Source organism: Oncorhynchus keta, chromosome 9, assembly GCF_023373465.1.
Source record: "Oncorhynchus keta strain PuntledgeMale-10-30-2019 chromosome 9, Oket_V2, whole genome shotgun sequence".
NCBI lineage: Eukaryota > Metazoa > Chordata > Actinopteri > Salmoniformes > Salmonidae > Oncorhynchus > Oncorhynchus keta.
In genome coordinates, this window is record NC_068429.1 from 25808660 (window position 1) to 25825134 (window position 16475).

General features: G+C 46.8%; 1 protein-coding gene and 1 long non-coding RNA gene across 14 annotated transcripts in view; both read left to right on the top strand.

Moving 5' to 3' along the window:
* The window catches only part of LOC118371639 (AP-3 complex subunit beta-1), a 100487-nt gene that overhangs the window by 42620 nt on the left and 41392 nt on the right, over nucleotides 1–16475 (top strand). For all 4 annotated transcript variants that reach the window (XM_035757183.2, XM_035757184.2, XM_035757185.2 and 1 more), the window contains exons 11-20: nucleotides 1425–1496; nucleotides 1585–1647; nucleotides 1786–1918; nucleotides 2051–2160; nucleotides 4137–4313; nucleotides 5869–6055; nucleotides 6838–6968; nucleotides 7182–7344; nucleotides 7456–7633; nucleotides 9171–9324. In XM_035757183.2, the coding sequence (XP_035613076.1) occupies nucleotides 1425–1496; nucleotides 1585–1647; nucleotides 1786–1918; nucleotides 2051–2160; nucleotides 4137–4313; nucleotides 5869–6055; nucleotides 6838–6968; nucleotides 7182–7344; nucleotides 7456–7633; nucleotides 9171–9324 (1368 nt within the window). The remainder of the gene's footprint in view (nucleotides 1–1424; nucleotides 1497–1584; nucleotides 1648–1785; nucleotides 1919–2050; nucleotides 2161–4136; nucleotides 4314–5868; nucleotides 6056–6837; nucleotides 6969–7181; nucleotides 7345–7455; nucleotides 7634–9170; nucleotides 9325–16475) is intronic.
* LOC127931821 (uncharacterized) lies at nucleotides 2175–4125 on the top strand. Of its 10 annotated transcripts, XR_008143187.1 has the most exons (8): nucleotides 2175–2415; nucleotides 2564–2637; nucleotides 3007–3080; nucleotides 3236–3309; nucleotides 3404–3477; nucleotides 3624–3771; nucleotides 3841–3988; nucleotides 4063–4125. It is a non-coding gene; the product is annotated as an uncharacterized LOC127931821 (long non-coding RNA). The 10 variants fall into 10 exon arrangements; XR_008143192.1 differs by lacking the exon at nucleotides 3404–3477; XR_008143194.1 differs by lacking the exon at nucleotides 3236–3309.

Sequence of the window (16475 nt, forward strand, 5' to 3'; positions counted from 1 at the left end):
CCCTCATAAATCTTCAAACAATACCCCATAATGACAAAACAAAAACTGTTTTTTAGAAATGAATGAAATAAAAACTACTGAACTAACACATTTACATAAGTATTCAGACCCTTTACTCAGTACTTTACAGGCTTATGTCTTCTTGACACACCTGTATTTGGGGAGTTTCTCCCATTCTTCTCTGCAGATCCTCTCAAGCTCTGTCAGGTTGGATGGGGAGCGTCGCTGCACAGCTATTTTCAGGTCTCTCCAGAGATGTTCGATCAAGCCCGGGCTTTGGCTAGGCCTCTCAATAACATTCAGAGACTTGTGCCAAAGCCACCCCTGCGTTGTATTGGCTGTATGCTTAGGGTTGTTGTCCTGTTGGAGGGTGAACCTTCACCCCAGTCTGAGGTCCTGAGTGCTCTGGAGCAGGTTTTCATCAAGGATCTCTCTGTACTTTGCTCCGTTCATCTTTCCCGCAATCCTGACTAGTCTCCCAGTCCCTGCTTCTGAAAAACATTCCCACAGCATAATGCTGCCACCACCATGCTTCACCGTAGCGATGGTGCCAGGTTTGTCAGAGTGACCATCGGGTTCTTGGTCACCTCCCTGACCAAGGCCTTTCTCCCCCGATTGCTCAGTTTGGCCAGGCGGCCAACTCTGGGGAGAGTCTTGGTGGTGCCAAACTTCTTCCATTTAGGAATGATGGAGGCCACTGTGTTTGTTTGGGACATTCAATGCTGCAGACATTTTTTGGTACCCTTCCCCAGATCTGTAACTCGACACAATCCTGTCTCTGAGCTCTACGGACAATACCTTCGACTTCATGGCTTGGTTTTTGCTCTGACATGCACTGTCAACTGTGGGACTTTATATAGACAGGTGTGCCTTTCCAAATCATGTCCAATCTACTGAATTTACAACAGGTGGACTCCAATCAAGTTCTAGAAACATCTCAAGGATGATCAAGGGAAACAGCATGCAGCTGAGCTCAATTATCGAGTCTCATAGGTGTCTGAATACTTATTAGGTATTTGTTTTTTTATTTTGAATACATTTTCAAACATTTCTAAAAACCAGTTTTCACTATGTCATTATGGAGTATTGTGTGTAGATTGATGAGGGAAGAAAATAGAATAAGGCTGTAACAAAATGTGGAAAAGGGGAAGGGGTCTGAATACTGGGAGTGCACTGTATATTAACAGTATTGCACTTTTCATGTAACCTACATATGGCCAGCTAATAGCCTAACCACCAGTCAAGCAACATTATGGATTAAACGTTAAAATCCTGTTGCTGCAGGATTATTTTGATGTGACTATCTAGGTCAAATTAAGATCCTACATCTGTAGTAGTAGGTCCTTTTAGTTGTAGTTCAGCGTGCATAGATGTATTGGCACACTGTATGTTCTGAACTGTATGTTTTGGTGTTGTCTCACTAGGGCATGTTTGAACCTTACATGAAGAGTTTTTATGTGAGATCCACAGATGCCACTCACATCAAATCACTCAAGGTAAGCGCCCTCATGATGACCTAGTTAATGTAAAAGTAAACTGTGAGATGAGTTCAGGTGTGTGATCAGATCTGTCTCGACACCCCAGCTGGAGATCTTGACCAGCCTGGCCAACGAAGCCAACATCTCCACCATCCTTAGAGAGTTCCAGGTAAGTTTTTCTCTCCTCGTTCTTTCTTTTTCGCTCTCTTTTCCTCTTTTTTACATTCAAACCCTTTACCCATCTCTGGCACATGTATTTATTGCCTTTTACAGTGAATGGCTCCGACTTGTGCTTTGGTTTTTCCAGACCTATGTGAAGAGCCAGGACAAGCAGTTTGCTGCCGGTACCATCCAGGCCATAGGCAGGTGTGCCACCAACATCTCTGAGGTCACAGACACCTGCCTCAATGGACTGGTGCTGCTGCTCTCCAACAGAGACGGTATGGGGGAGGGATCCAGTCCATTGATTGATCGACTGATTGGTTCTTTGTCCATCGTCTTTCCAAAGTTTGATGTGTGTGAAATCCTCTTGTAGGTATTGTTTTAAATGTAACCGTATGAAGTCATTACAGAGACGGTGGTCGCGGAGAGTGTGGTGGTGATCAGGAAGCTGCTCCAGATCCAGCCCACCCAGCACGGTGATATCATCAAACACATGGCCAAACTCTTTGACAACATCACTGTACGTCTACCACTATTTGAACATTTGTGTGTCTGTGTCCGAGTGTGTATTTCATGAGACTGAGCTTGTGTGAGTTGGAACATTTAATTGTGTGCATAGAGTAACCCATGCTGATGGCGCAGGCCAGCATCCTGTGGCTGATGGGAGAGTACAGTGAGGACTAACCCCTCTGTGTCTCCAGGTGCTGATGGCGCAGGCCAGCATCCTGTCGCTGATGGGAGAGTACAGTGAGGACTAACCCCTCTGTGTCTCCAGGTGCTGATGGCGCAGGCCAGCATCCTGTCGCTGATGGGAGAGTACAGTGAGGACTAACCCCTCTGTGTCTCCAGGTGCTGATGGCGCAGGCCAGCATCCTGTGGCTGATGGGAGAGTACAGTGAGGACTAACCCCTCTGTGTCTCCAGGTGCTGATGGCGCAGGCCAGCATCCTGTGGCTGATGGGAGAGTACAGTGAGGACTAACCCCTCTGTGTCTCCAGGTGCTGATGGCGCAGGCCAGCATCCTGTCGCTGATGGGAGAGTACAGTGAGGACTAACCCCTCTGTGTCTCCAGGTGCTGATGGCGCAGGCCAGCATCCTGTCGCTGATGGGAGAGTACAGTGAGGACTAACCCCTCTGTGTCTCCAGGTGCTGATGGCGCAGGTCAGCATCCTGTGGCTGATGGGAGAGTACAGTGAGGACTAACCCTCTGTGTCTCCAGGTGCTGATGGCGCAGGCCAGCATCCTGTCGCTGATGGGAGAGTACAGTGAGGACTAACCCCTCTGTGTCTCCAGGTGCTGATGGCGCAGGCCAGCATCCTGTAGCTGATGGGAGAGTACAGTGAGGACTAACCCCTCTGTGTCTCCAGGTGCTGATGGCGCAGGCCAGCATCCTGTGGCTGATGGGAGAGTACAGTGAGGACTAACCCCTCTGTGTCTCCAGGTGCTGATGGCGCAGGCCAGCATCCTGTGGCCAGCATCCTGTGGCTGATGGGAGTCTCCAGCTGATGGCGCAGGCCAGCATCCTGTGGCAGGGAGAACTACCCTCTGTGTCTCCAGGTGCTGATGGCGCAGGCCAGCATCCCTCTGTGTCTCCAGGTGCTGATGGCGCAGGCCAGCATCCTGTGGCTGATGGGAGAGTACAGTGAGGACTAACCCCTCTGTGTCTCCAGGTGCTGATGGCAGCAGGCCAGCATCCTGATGGCGCAGGCCAGCATCCTGGCTGATGGGAGAGTACAGTGAGGACTAACCCCTCTGTGTCTCCAGGTGCTGATGGCGCAGGCCAGCATCCTGTGGCTGATGGGAGAGTACAGTGAGGACTAACCCCTCTGTGTCTCCAGGTGCTGATGGCGCAGGCCAGCATCCTGTGGCTGATGGGAGAGTACAGTGAGGACTAACCCTCTGTGTCTCCAGGTGCTGATGGCGCAGGCCAGCATCCTGTGGCTGATGGGAGAGTACAGTGAGGACTAACCCTCTGTGTCTCCAGGTGCTGATGGCGCAGGCCAGCATCCTGTGGCTGATGGGAGAGTACAGTGAGGACTAACCCCTCTGTGTCTCCAGGTGCTGATGGCGCAGGCCAGCATCCTGTGGCTGATGGGAGAGTACAGTGAGGACTAACCCCTCTGTGTCTCCAGGTGCTGATGCAGGCCAGCATCCTGTGGCTGATGGGAGAACAGTGAGGACTAACCCCCCTGTGTCTCCAGGTGCTGATGGCGCAGGCCAGCATCCTGTGGCTGATGGGAGAGTACAGTGAGGACTAACCCCTCTGTGTCTCCAGGTGCTGATGGCGCAGGCCAGCATCCTGTGGCTGATGGGAGAGTACAGTGAGGACTAACCCCTCTGTGTCTCCAGGTGCCGATGGCGCGGGCCAGCATCCTGTCACTGATGGGAGAGTACAGTGAGGACTAACCCCTCTGTATCTCCAGGTGCTGATGGCGCAGGCCAGCATCCTGTGGCTGATGGGAGAGTACAGTGAGGACTAACCCCTCTGTGTCTCCAGGTGCCGATGGCGCGGGCCAGCATCCTGTGGCTAATGGGAGAGTATTGTGAGAGGGTTCCTAAGATCGCCCCTGACGTCCTCCGCAAGATGGCCAAGAGCTTCACCTCTGAGGAGGACATCGTCAAGCTCCAGACTGTCAACCTGGCTGCCAAACTCTACCTCACCAACTCCAAACAGGTAAAACATACCTACATACATAGTCTACGCTAAACTGTGCAGTAGCCTATAAGATTTTATTAAGCTGTTATTACCATGTCAATTCAGCTTATGATGACTTCCAGTTATTCTAGTTATTTGGCTCCTTAGGCACTAGCTGCTAATATAGTTTCGCCAGTGTCTTTCCTAAGTATTCCGGTTTGGTTCAGCCTGCTGGGCCTAACAGAAGTCCTATACCATAACCTCAGAGCTAAATGCTTTGTTAAGAGCAGGCTTCAATGTAGCACATTCTTCCATCTCCCTGCCTCCCCTCGTATGAGAACTGAAGGCCCATTCTATCAGATGGGAAGCAATATGGCTGCCAAGCTCGGATTATGACCACACTGCAGACGCTACTGCTGCCGCCTCAAATGAGCACATTATTACACCGGTATCCCCTGGTAATGTTTCAGAGAGGGGGTGGAGAGAGAGGTGTAATGTTTCCGTTCAGGTAGTAACTCTTGTTTTTATTCCTCTCTAAATAATATATGTTAGTGTAAGGAAAGCACTTCCCGTCTCAGACCATAAACCCACCTCATACAGCTAGTGAGGAGCAGTCTCAGCTGGAGAAGACAAGGAGAAGAGGGAACATTTAGTGTGATGCCCCAGAGCTGTGTGTTTTTTGTGTGTGTGTTTTCTCCCCATCTCCTTGAATAACTTCCCATATCCCTCCATCTTTCCACTGCTCTTTTTCCTGCCCTGTCCCCTATATCTTTCTCTCTCCTCCCTCCCTCTCTCCAACCATATATTCCCATCTCCCTTCCATCTCTCCTTCCCTCTCTCCAACCATATCTTCCCATCTCCCTTCCATCTCTCCTTCCCTCTCTCCAACCATATATTCCCATCTCCCTTCCATCTCTCCTTCCCTCTCTCCAACCATATCTTCCCATCTCCCTTCCATCTCTCCTTCCCTCTCTCCAACCATATCTTCCCATCTCCCTTTCATCTCTCCTTCCCTCTCTCCAACCATATCCTCCCATCTCCCTTCCATCTCTCCTTCCCTCTCTCCAACCATATCTTCCCATCTCCCTTCCATCTCTCCTTCCCTCTCTCCAACCATATATTCCCATCTCCCTTCCATCTCTCCTTCCCTCTCTCCAACCATATCTTCCCATCTCCCTTCCATCTCTCCTTCCCTCTCTCCAACCATATCTTCCCATCTCCCTTCCATCTCTCCTTCCCTCTCTCCAACCATATATTCCCATCTCCCTTCCATCTCTCCTTCCCTCTCTCCAACCATATCTTCCCATCTCCCTTTCATCTCTCCTTCCCTCTCTCCAACCATATATTCCCATCTCCCTTCCATCTCTCCTTCCCTCTCTCCAACCATATCTTCCCATCTCCCTTTCATCTCTCCTTCCCTCTCTCCAACCATATCTTCCCATCTCCCTTCCATCTCTCCTTCCCTCTCTCCAACCATATCTTTCCATCTCCCTTCCATCTCTCCTTCCCTCTCTCCAACCATATCTTCCCTCTCTCCAACCATATCTTCCCATCTCCCTCCATCCCCCCACTCTCCCTCCTTTCTTCCATCCAGACTAAGCTGTTGACCCAGTACATTCTGAACCTGGGGAAATATGACCAGAACTATGACATCAGAGACCGCACGCGATTCATCCGCCAGCTCATTGTGCCCAATGACAAGAACGGAGCGCTCAGCAAGTACGCCCACCGCATTCTGCTGGCGCCCAAACCAGCACCTGTCCTCGAGTCTGCCTACAAAGGTACCTTTTAAATATTGCACTAGATAGGGAATTGTGTGGGTCTCTCTGAATGACATTGGGGTCAGGGCTCTCTCTCTGACTCATATGAGATGGATGAATTACCTGGCTAATACTAACCTTTCTGAGATGCAGAGAACACACACATACACACACACACTTGACTTTAATCCAGATAAGAGACAGAAGCAGCCTCCTAAACATTATTATTCTGAGGTGGTCTCTGCGTCTGCTAGATGTTTATGGAAAACGTTAACCGCTCCTGTCATTCTTAATATTCACACTTTAACGCCTCTTTTTTCTCTCCATCTTTTTAGTTAGAGAAAGCCTGTTTTGAAGGCAGACCTCCCCAGGCACTTTGACTGATTACACCTCCTATATTCACCATTAAAGAGGGAGAATCCTTTTAATCTGTTTGCCCGCTGCCGTGTATGTGCTCCTGTGGTCTCCTGGACCCTTTATTAAACAGAGTTGTGTATGTGTTTATACAGTGACATTTCAGAGTGTTTAAGGCCATTTACTCTGTCCTGCATATTGAGAGAGCACTGCTGTGACATTGAGACCCCTGCCTCTCAACCCTTCTCCCCCCTCCAATGTTAATCATTGTTTCCTTATTTTCTCTTGCTCTCCTGCTAACTCCAATGTTTCTCCTGACACGTTTTCTCCTCTCTTTCTCCATCCCTCTTTCTCCTCTTTCTCCTCCCTCTATCTTGCCGTCTCTCCATCTTTTTCTCTTCTCCTCTCCCCTGTGTCCCCCTCTACCTCTCTTTACCTCTCTCTGTCAGACCGCGATCGTTACCAGTTGGGAACCCTGTCCCACACCATCAACACCAAAGCCAGTGGCTACCTGGAGCTCTCTGATTGGCCCGCTGTGGCTCCTGACAAATCAGTGAGGAATGTGGAGGTGATTGAGCCGGTAAAGATCCATCATTCTATCTTTCCTTTTACTGCTCACCTCACCCCAGCCCCACACCAAGGGTGGTCATGGTCAACTCTGTCACCCAAACTACAAATCCATTTTGCTACGTTTCAATATGTTTTCAGTTCTCCCAACTCTCCTCCCTTCTCTTACTTTACTTCCTCTACTGTACCTCACTTCCTCTGACGTCTCTTCCTGTTCTGTTGCTAGGGGAAGGAGTGGGCTCCATCTCTAGGGAAGACTGGGAAATCCAAGCCTGCCAAGTCATCAGATGACAAGTTCTACTCTGACTCTGGAGAGGAGGAGGGGGAGAAGGAGGAGGGATCAGGGAGCAGTAGCAGTGAGGATGGCAGTGGCAGTAGTAATAGTGAAGGTGTGTCCACGTGTGTAAAATAAAGTTCTCTTGTGAGCGTTTGCATTGCCAGTCCAATCCATTTTATCTGTAAGACTGCACATCTTACAAAATGAGCGTGTGTGTGTCCAGAGTCAGACAGCGATGCAGAGAGCCATGTCCAGAAGAACAGCAGTCAGAGCAGTGAGGAGTCAGACAAGTCCTCCAGCCAATCAGAGAAGAGTTCCAGTGAATCTGACTCTGAAAAGAAGGAGAGGAAAACTAAGACCCCACTACAGAAGAAGACAGTCAAACCAACCGCCAAAGACGGGTACCACACTATCATGGAACATGCCCACTCCCCTGACTAGGTCCTTGGTTTGGAACCTATATGTATTGCTTGTCTATCATTTATCTTCTTGCTGAATTTATCTATTGAGGTCTTACCTGTTTTATCGAAGGCTGAGCGTGATAATTAGGTAAGGTGTGTGTGTGTGTGTGTGTGTGTTCGTTCATACAACAGTGCAGCTGTCTGAAGTCATGGTCACAGTCAGCAACGTGATCAGTGCTTTGTGGCATCAATGTCATTCTCCATCTGTTCACTTTCTCTCTCTCTCTCTCTCTCTCTCTCTCTCTCTCTCTCTCTCTCTCTCTCTCTCTCTCTCTCTCTCTCTCTCTCTCTCTCTCTCTCTCTCTCTCTCTCTCTCACACGCACATTCTTTCTGGTCATGTTGAAGACATACGATGACACCTACTGTACACACACGTTCAGAGCAGTTAGAATGCAGTTATTGTGAGCTCCATCAGCAGTGGTCCGGATTTACATGGCTGATAGATAATGACTGTGGATTGGTCATTTAGCTGCCTGGTGGTACCAATGAATGAGATCTGAGTCATTACTGCTGAATACACACACACACACACGGTTACACACTGGCAAATTTTGTCCCTGACACGTTCTATTTCATTCACCCCAGCTTTCTTTCGCACACACACCACACACACACCCTACCTGCTCGCGCTGTATGACAGGCCGGCAGCTGACCTTGTTCCCTCCATTAGAGTGTAATTAGAGCAGCTCACCCCAGTGCTTTCACACACACACACACACACACAATCTCTCTCTCTCGCAAACACACACACCGACACACACAGTAATTATCCCAGCTCACCCCAGTGCTTCCACAACAAACCCAGCATAATGCCCTCATTACAGCCCAGTCATTCCAGGCAGGGCTTAATCAGGCCCACTCTGATTTATATCGCTTTTTCCTGTTCGAAACAAATGAAATCTGTAGGCCAAATTAATACTGGCTTCTCATCATCGGCCAAGTTAAAAAGCCAGTTACCGTCACAATTCTCCTCGTTAATTTAACAGCTGAAAATCCCAGGCAGCCCCAGTAAACACTCATTATCAGGACAAATTGAAGAGAGAGGGAGATGGAGGGAGGAGGATAACTTTTTAGCCAAAGCGATATTAAATTAAGTGGGCGAACCAAAACAGATTGATCTAGGTTGTTCTGACAGAGTTTGAGAGTGAGCTCCAGCAGACTGCACTATGTGATGCAGAATGGAAAGTGTTTGAATGGATAGATGCGTAACACTTTCCCCTTCGTATTGAAACTTAGTCATGTTTTTTATCTTTTGGTTATAGGAAACACGAGTTAATGTATTACAGTCTTCAGTTTAAGATATGTTAAAGGTGCCCTATTCCTTAGATTTTCTCACGGGAAATCATCTTTAAACACTCCTTTATCAGTTACAGATTGAAAAGTGTTGGAATGTTATTTGGAGGTTGAACTCTTACAACCTTTTGTGTTCTCTCCTCAATGTGTGTTCGTTTATGTGTGTGCGTGTTCCTGTGTCAGTGATTCGGATGAGAATGGGAACGTTGCTAAAGAAGCCAACAGTTCGTCTGCAGAAGAGAGCTCCTCTGATTCAGAATCAGACTCTGACACCCACACAGACTCTGACTCAGGCACCGAACACAAGAAGAAGACCAAGTCTAAAGCAAAACCCAAGGTGAGACAACCACTTCCTAGGTGTGTCCGTTCTAGCATGCTTAACATCTAAGATACAGCTAGCGTTAACTCTCGAGTGTTCCTTAATCTGCAGTTGATTGAATTGAGGCTGTGGTCTGACTCTGAACAGATGAAGGTCTGTTGACCTGTGTCCAATCTGAGCTGTTCTCCACACCGTAAATAAGAGAGTATGAACCAACCCTCTGTTCATCATGGTACAACAGAATACAGTGTGTTAGTGAGTGTGAACAGTGTCTTTGAAGAGCTACTGGAGGCAGAGAAATCACATTTTACACAGCGGGATATGATTTGGTCTGCTTATTTGTTTATTCTTGCTTTTTCTCTCACCTCATCCTTCCCTCCCTCTTTCTGATTCTCCCGCCCTCTTTCTGATTCTCCCGCCCTCTTTCTGATTCCCTCTCTCTCTCTTTCTGATTCCCCCTCTCTCTTTCTGATTCCATCTCTCTCTCTCTCTCTCTCTCTCTCTCTCTCTGATTCCCCCTCTCTGTCTCTCTGATTTCCCCCTCTCTCACCCTCTTTCTGATTCCCCCTCTCTCTCTTTCTGATTCCATCTCTCTCTCTGATTCTCTGTCTGATTATCCCTGGCTGCATTCCAAACACTTAACAGACACACCCTCTCCCCTCAGGCCTCAAATTAAGTGGGCACTTCTGATGACGTCTGACGAGTTTACACTTGCAGGGCAAGGAAGGAAGGAATTATTTTTAAATGGACTGCCCTTGCCCGGAAGTACATCAAATCAAATGTATTTATACATTATACATCAGCTGATATCTCAAAGTGCTGTACAGAAACCCAGCCTAAAACCCCAAACAGCAAGCAATGCAGGTGTCGAAGCACAGTGGCTAGGAAAAACTCCCTAGAAAGTCCAAAACCTAGGAAGAAACCTAGAGAGGAACCAGGCTATCAGGGGTGGCCAGTCCTCTTCTGGCGGTGCCGGGTGGAGATTATAACAGAACATGGCCAAGATGTTCAAATGTTCATAAATGACAAGCATGGTAAAATAATAATAATAATCACAGGCAGAACAGTTGAAACTGGAGCAGCAGCACAACCAGGTGGACTGGGGACAGCAAGGAGTCATCATGCCAGGTAGTCCTGAGGCATGGTCCTAGGGCTCAGGTCCTCTGAGAGAGAGAAAGAAAGAGAGAATTAGAGAGAGCATACTTAAATTCACACAGGACACCAGATAAGACAGGAGAAGTACTCCAGATATAACAAACTGACCCTAGCCCCCCGACACAAACTACAGCAGCATAAATACTAGAGGCTGAGACAGGAGGGGTCAGGAGACACTGTGGCCCCATCCGATGATACCCCGGACAGGGCCAAACAGGAAGGATATAACCCCACCCACTTTGTCAAAGCACAGCCCCCACACCACTAGAGGGATATTTTCAACCACCAACTTACCATCCTGAGACAAGGCTGAGTATAGCCCACAAAGAGCTCCACTACGGCACAACCCAGGGGGGGCGCCAACCCAGACAGGAAGATCACATCACTGACTCAACCCACTCAAGTGACGCACCCCTCCTAGGGACGGCATGAAAGAGCACCAGTAAGCCAGTGACTCAGCCCCTGTAATAGGGTTAGAGGCAGAGAATCCCAGTGGAAAGAGGGGAACCGGCCAGGCAGAGACAGCAAGGGCGGTTCGTTGCTCCAGAGCCTTTCCGTTCACCTTCACACTCCTGGGCCAGACTACACTAAATCATATGACCCACAGAAGAGATGAGTCTTCAGTAAAGACTTAAAGGTTGAGACAGAGTTTGCGTCTCTTACATGGGTAGGCAGACCATTCCATAAAAATGGAGCTCTATAGGAGAAAGCCCTGCCTCCAGCTGTTTGCTTAGAAATTCTAGGGACAATTAGGAGGCCTGCATCGTGTGACCGTAGCGTACGTGTAGGTATGTACGGCAGGACCAAATCGGAGAGATAAGTAGGAGCAAGCCCATGTAATGCTTTGTAGGTTAGCAGTAAAACCTTGAATTCAGCCCTTACTTTGACAGGAAGCCAGTATAGGGAGGCTAGCACTGGAGTAATATGATTTTTGTTTTATTTAGCACTAACTGAAGTTTATTTAGTGCTTTATCCGGGTAGCTGGAAAATAGAGCATTACAGTAGTCTTACCTAGAAGTAACAAAAGCATGGGTACATTTTTCTGCATCATTTCTGGACAGAAAGTTTCTGATTTTTGCAATGTTACGTAGATGGAAAAAAAGCTGTCCTTGAAACAGTCTTGATATGTTCGTCAAAAGATAGATCAGGGTCCAGAGTAACGCTGAGGTCCTTTACAGTTTTATTTGAGATGACTGTACAACCATTAAGATTAATTGGCAGATTCAACAGAATATCTCTTTGTTTCTTGGGACCTAGAACAAGCAGCTCTGTTTTGTCCGAGTTTAAAAGTAGAAAGTTTGCAGCCATCCACTTCCTTATGTCTGAAACACAGGCTTCTAGCTAGGGCAATTTTTCATTGAAATGTACAGCTGTGTATCATCCGCATAGCAGTGAAAGTTAACATTATATTTTTGAATGACATCCCCAAGAGGTAAAATATATAGTGAAAACAATAGTGGTCCTAAAACGGAACCTTGAGGAACACTGAAATTTACAGTTGATTTGTCAGAGGACAAACCATTCACAGAGACAAACGTGATATCTTTCAGACAGATAAGATCTAAACCAGGCCAGAACTTGTCCGTGTAGACCCATTTGGGTTTCCAATCTCTCCAAAACAATGTGGTGATCGATGGTATCAAAAGCAGCACTAAGGTCTAGGAGCATGAGGACAGATGCAAAGCCTCGGTCTGATGCCATTAAAAGGTAATTTACCACATTCACAAGTGCAGTCTCAGTGCTATGATGGGGTCTAAAACCAGACTGAAGCATTTCGTATACACTGTTTGTCTTCAGGAAGGCAGTGAGTTGCTGCGCAACAGCCTTTTCTAAAAATGTTGAGAGGAATGGAAGATTCAATATAGGCCGATAGTTTTTTATATTTTCTGGGTCAAGGTTTGGCTTTTTCAAGAGAGGCTTTATTACTGCCACTTTTAGTGAGTTTGGTACACATCCGGTAGATAGAGAGCCGTTTATTATGTTCAACATAGGAGGGCCAAGCATAGGAAGCAGCTCTTTCAGCAGTTTAGTTGGAATAGGGTCCAGTATGCAGCTGGAAGGTTTAGAGGCCATGATTATTTTCATCATTGTGTCAAGAGATATAGTACTAAACACGTGAGTGTCTCTCTTGATCCTAGGTCCTGGCAGAGTTGTGCAGACTCAGGACAACTGAGCTTTGAAGGAATACGCAGATTTAAAGAGTCCATAATTGGCTTTCTAATAATCATGATCTTTTCCTCAAAGAAGTTCATTTAATTTATTACGGCTGAAGTGAAAGCCATCCTCTCTTGGGGAATGCTGCTTTTTAGTTAGCTTTGCGACAGTATCAAAAAGGAATTTCGGATTGTTCTTTTCCTCAATTAAGTTGGAAAAATAGGATGATCAAGCAGCAGTGAGGGCTCTTCGATACTGCACGGTACTGTCTTTCCAAGCTAGTCGGAAGACTTCCAGTTTGGTGTGGCGCCATTTCCGTTCCAATTTTCTGGAAGCTTGCTTCAGAGCTCGGGTATTTTCTGTATACCAGGGAGCTTGTTTCTTATGAGAATTTGTTTTAGGGGTGCAACTGGATCTAGGGTATTGCGCAAGGTTAAATTGAGTTCCTCAGTTAGGTGGTTAACTGATTGTTGTAAACAGAGGGAGTCTGGAAGGACATCAATGAATCTTTGTGTTGTCTGTGAATTTATAGCACGACTTTTGATGTTCCTTGGTTGCGGTCTGAGCAGATTATTTGTTGCAATTGGAAACGTAATAAAATGGTGGTCCGATAGTCCAGGATTATGAGGAAAAACATTCAGATCCACAACATTTATTCCATGGGACAAAACTAGGTCCCGAGTATGACTGGGACAGTGAGTAGGTCCAGAGACATGTTGGACAAAACCCACTGAGTCGATGATGGCTCCGAAAGCCTTTTGGAGTGGGTCTGTGGACTTTTCCATGTGAATATTCAAGAATTTGAATATTATCTGCTATAACTACAAGGTCCGATATGAATTCAGGGAACTCGATGAGGAACGCTGTATATATCCCAGGAGGCCTGTAAACAGTAGCGATAAAAAGTGATTGAGTAGGCTGCATAGATTTCATGACTAGAAGATCAAAGGACGAAAACAGCATTTTTTTGTTGTTTGTAAATTGAAATTTACTATCATGAATGTTAGTAACACCTCCGCCTTTGCGGGATGCATGGGGGATATGGTCACTAGTGTAGCCAGGAGGTGAGGCCTCATTTAAACCAGTAAATTCATCAGGCTTAAGCCATGTTTCAGTCAGGCCAATCACATCAAGATTATGATCAGTGATTAGTTCATTGACTATAATTGCCTTTGAAGTAAGGGATCTAACATTAAGTAAACCTATTTTGAGATGTGAGGTATCACGATCTCTTTCAATAATGATAGGAATGGAGGTCTTCATCCTAGTGAGATTGGTAAGGCGAACATCGCCATGTTTAGTTTTGCCCAACCTAGGTCGAGGCACAGACACGGTCTCAATGGGGATAGCTGAGCTGACTACACTGACTGTGCTAGTGACAGACTCCACTATGCTGGCTGACCTGCACCCCACTACTGCCTGACCTGCACCCTATTTCATTGTGGAGCTAGAGGAGTTCGAGCCCTGTCTATATTGGTAGATAAGATGAGAGCAACCCTCCAGCTAGGATGGAGTCCGTTACTCCTCAGCAGGTCAGGCTTGGTCCTGTTTGTGGGTGAGTCCCAGAAAGAGGGCCAATTATCTACAAATTCTATCTTTTGGGAGGGGCAGAAAACAGTTTTCAACCAACGATTGAGTTGTGAGATTTTGCTGTAGAGCTCATCACTCCCCTTAACTGGGAGGGGGCCAGAGACAATTACTCGATGCCGACACATCTTTCTAGCTGATTTACACGCTGAAGCTATGTTGCGCTTGGTGACCTCTGACTGTTTCATCCTAACATCGTTGGTGCCGATGTGGATAACAATATCTCTACACTCGCCAGTTTTAGCTTTAACTTAACGTCGGTAGCCCTGCCCCCTGGTAAACAGTGTATGATCGCTGGATGATTTGTTTTAAGTCTAATACTGCAGGTAATGGAGTTGCCAATGACTAGGGTTTTCAATTTGTCAGACAGAGCTAATGGTGGGAAGCTTCGGCGTCTCAGACCCCGTAACGGGAGGAGTAGAGACGAGAGAAGGCTCGGCCTCTGACTATGACTCCGACTCGTTGCTTAATGGGGAGAACTGGTTGAACGATTCTGTCGGCTGAATGAGCGATACCGGTTGAGCATTCCTAAAGCATTTCCTTCCAGAAACCGTGAGAAAGTTGTCCGGCTGCGGGGACTGTGCCAGTGGATTTGTACTACTATCTGTACTTACTGGTGGCACAGACGCTGTTTCATCCTTTCCTACACTGAAATAATCCTTGCCTAACGATTGCGTCTGAAGCTGGGCTTGTAGCACAGCTATCCTCGCCGTAAGGCGATTGTTCTCCTGTATATTATGAGTACAACGACTGCAATTAGAAGGCATCATGTTAATGTTACTACTTAGCTTTGGCTGTTGGACGTCCTGACGAACCACGTCCAGATAAAGCGTCCGGAGAGGAAAAGTTGAATGAACAAAAAAAAAAACATTGTGAGGGAAAAACCAAAAATATAAACGGTAATTAAAAAGTCAAAACCGTAAAGTTGTCAGGTAGCAACGTAAGGTTGGTAACAAAACGCACAGCAACATGTAAACAAGTCTGCGAGTTGTGACCGGAAATGGCGTCCCGTCATTGAATTGTTGAATTCAAAGGGCTATCATCCCGCGATGATTGTGTTTTCAGCCACCGGTAGCTTGTGGGTGCTTTATATGCGCTACAGTCAATTATGATTCCATGTCTACTTATATTAACTATATAATTATGAATATACGCCTACTGTATGATAGCTAGCAAATGAATTAGCTAACTAACGTTTGCCTGCCTAGCTGGAACTTCTGAAGAAGAAAAACATTTATTTCTACAATTTCCAATAGCTAACCAAACAAAAACGTCCTATTTTATGAGACGTGTTTGTGCATTAGTAGCACAATTTCTAACTTATTTACATTAGTTTTTACTTACACTTGTATGTTGACTCCATATTGACGTTGAGGTTTTAAGTTTTGTCTGACTTTTCTTAGAGGATGTATAATCATCGCAAATTGAATTATGGGGTGTTTCAGGCCCCGAAGTGAACATAATTGTACCCTCGCAAACTCTATCAAAAATAAGGGCTGAGGGGCTTACATTGCGAAGTTTCCTTGTTTGGCTAATCGTTTGGACTGATGGCCAAGATGGTGACGGGGATTCCCCCAAGGGCATAAGGCGAGGTTAAGTGGGGGGGGGTGTGTCTTTTATGCGTTTGAAACGCATCCCCTCTCTCTTTCTGATTCTCTTTCTCTGATTCTCCCCCTCTCTCTCTGATTCTCCCCCTCTTTCTGATTCTCCCCCTCTCTCTCTCTCTGATTCTCTCTCTGATTCTCTCCCTCTCTCTTTCTCTGATTCTCCCCCTCTCTTTCTGATTCTCTCCCTCCCTCTCTCTCTGATTCTCCCCCTCTTTCTGATTCTCCCCCTCTCTCTCTCTGATTCTCCCCCTCATTCTGATTCTCCCACTCTCACTCTCTGATTCTCCCCCTCTTTCTGATTCTCCCACTCTCTCTCTCTGATTCTCCCCCTCATTCTGATTCTCCCACTCTCACTCTCTGATTCTCCCCCTCTTTCTGATTCTCCCACTCTCTCTCTCTGATTCTCCCCCTCTCTCTCTGATTCTCTCTCTCTGATTCTCCCCCTCTCTCTTTCTGATTCTCCCCCTCTCTCTTTCTGATTCTCCCCCTCTCTTTCTGATTCTCTCTCTGATTCTGCCCCTCTCTCTCTCTGATTCTCTCTCTTTCTGATTATCTCTCTTTCTGATTCTCCCCCTCTTTCTGATTATCTCTCTTTCTGATTCTCCCCCTCTTTCTTTCTGATTCACCCCCTCTCTCTCTCTGATTCTCCCCTTCTCTCTCTGATTC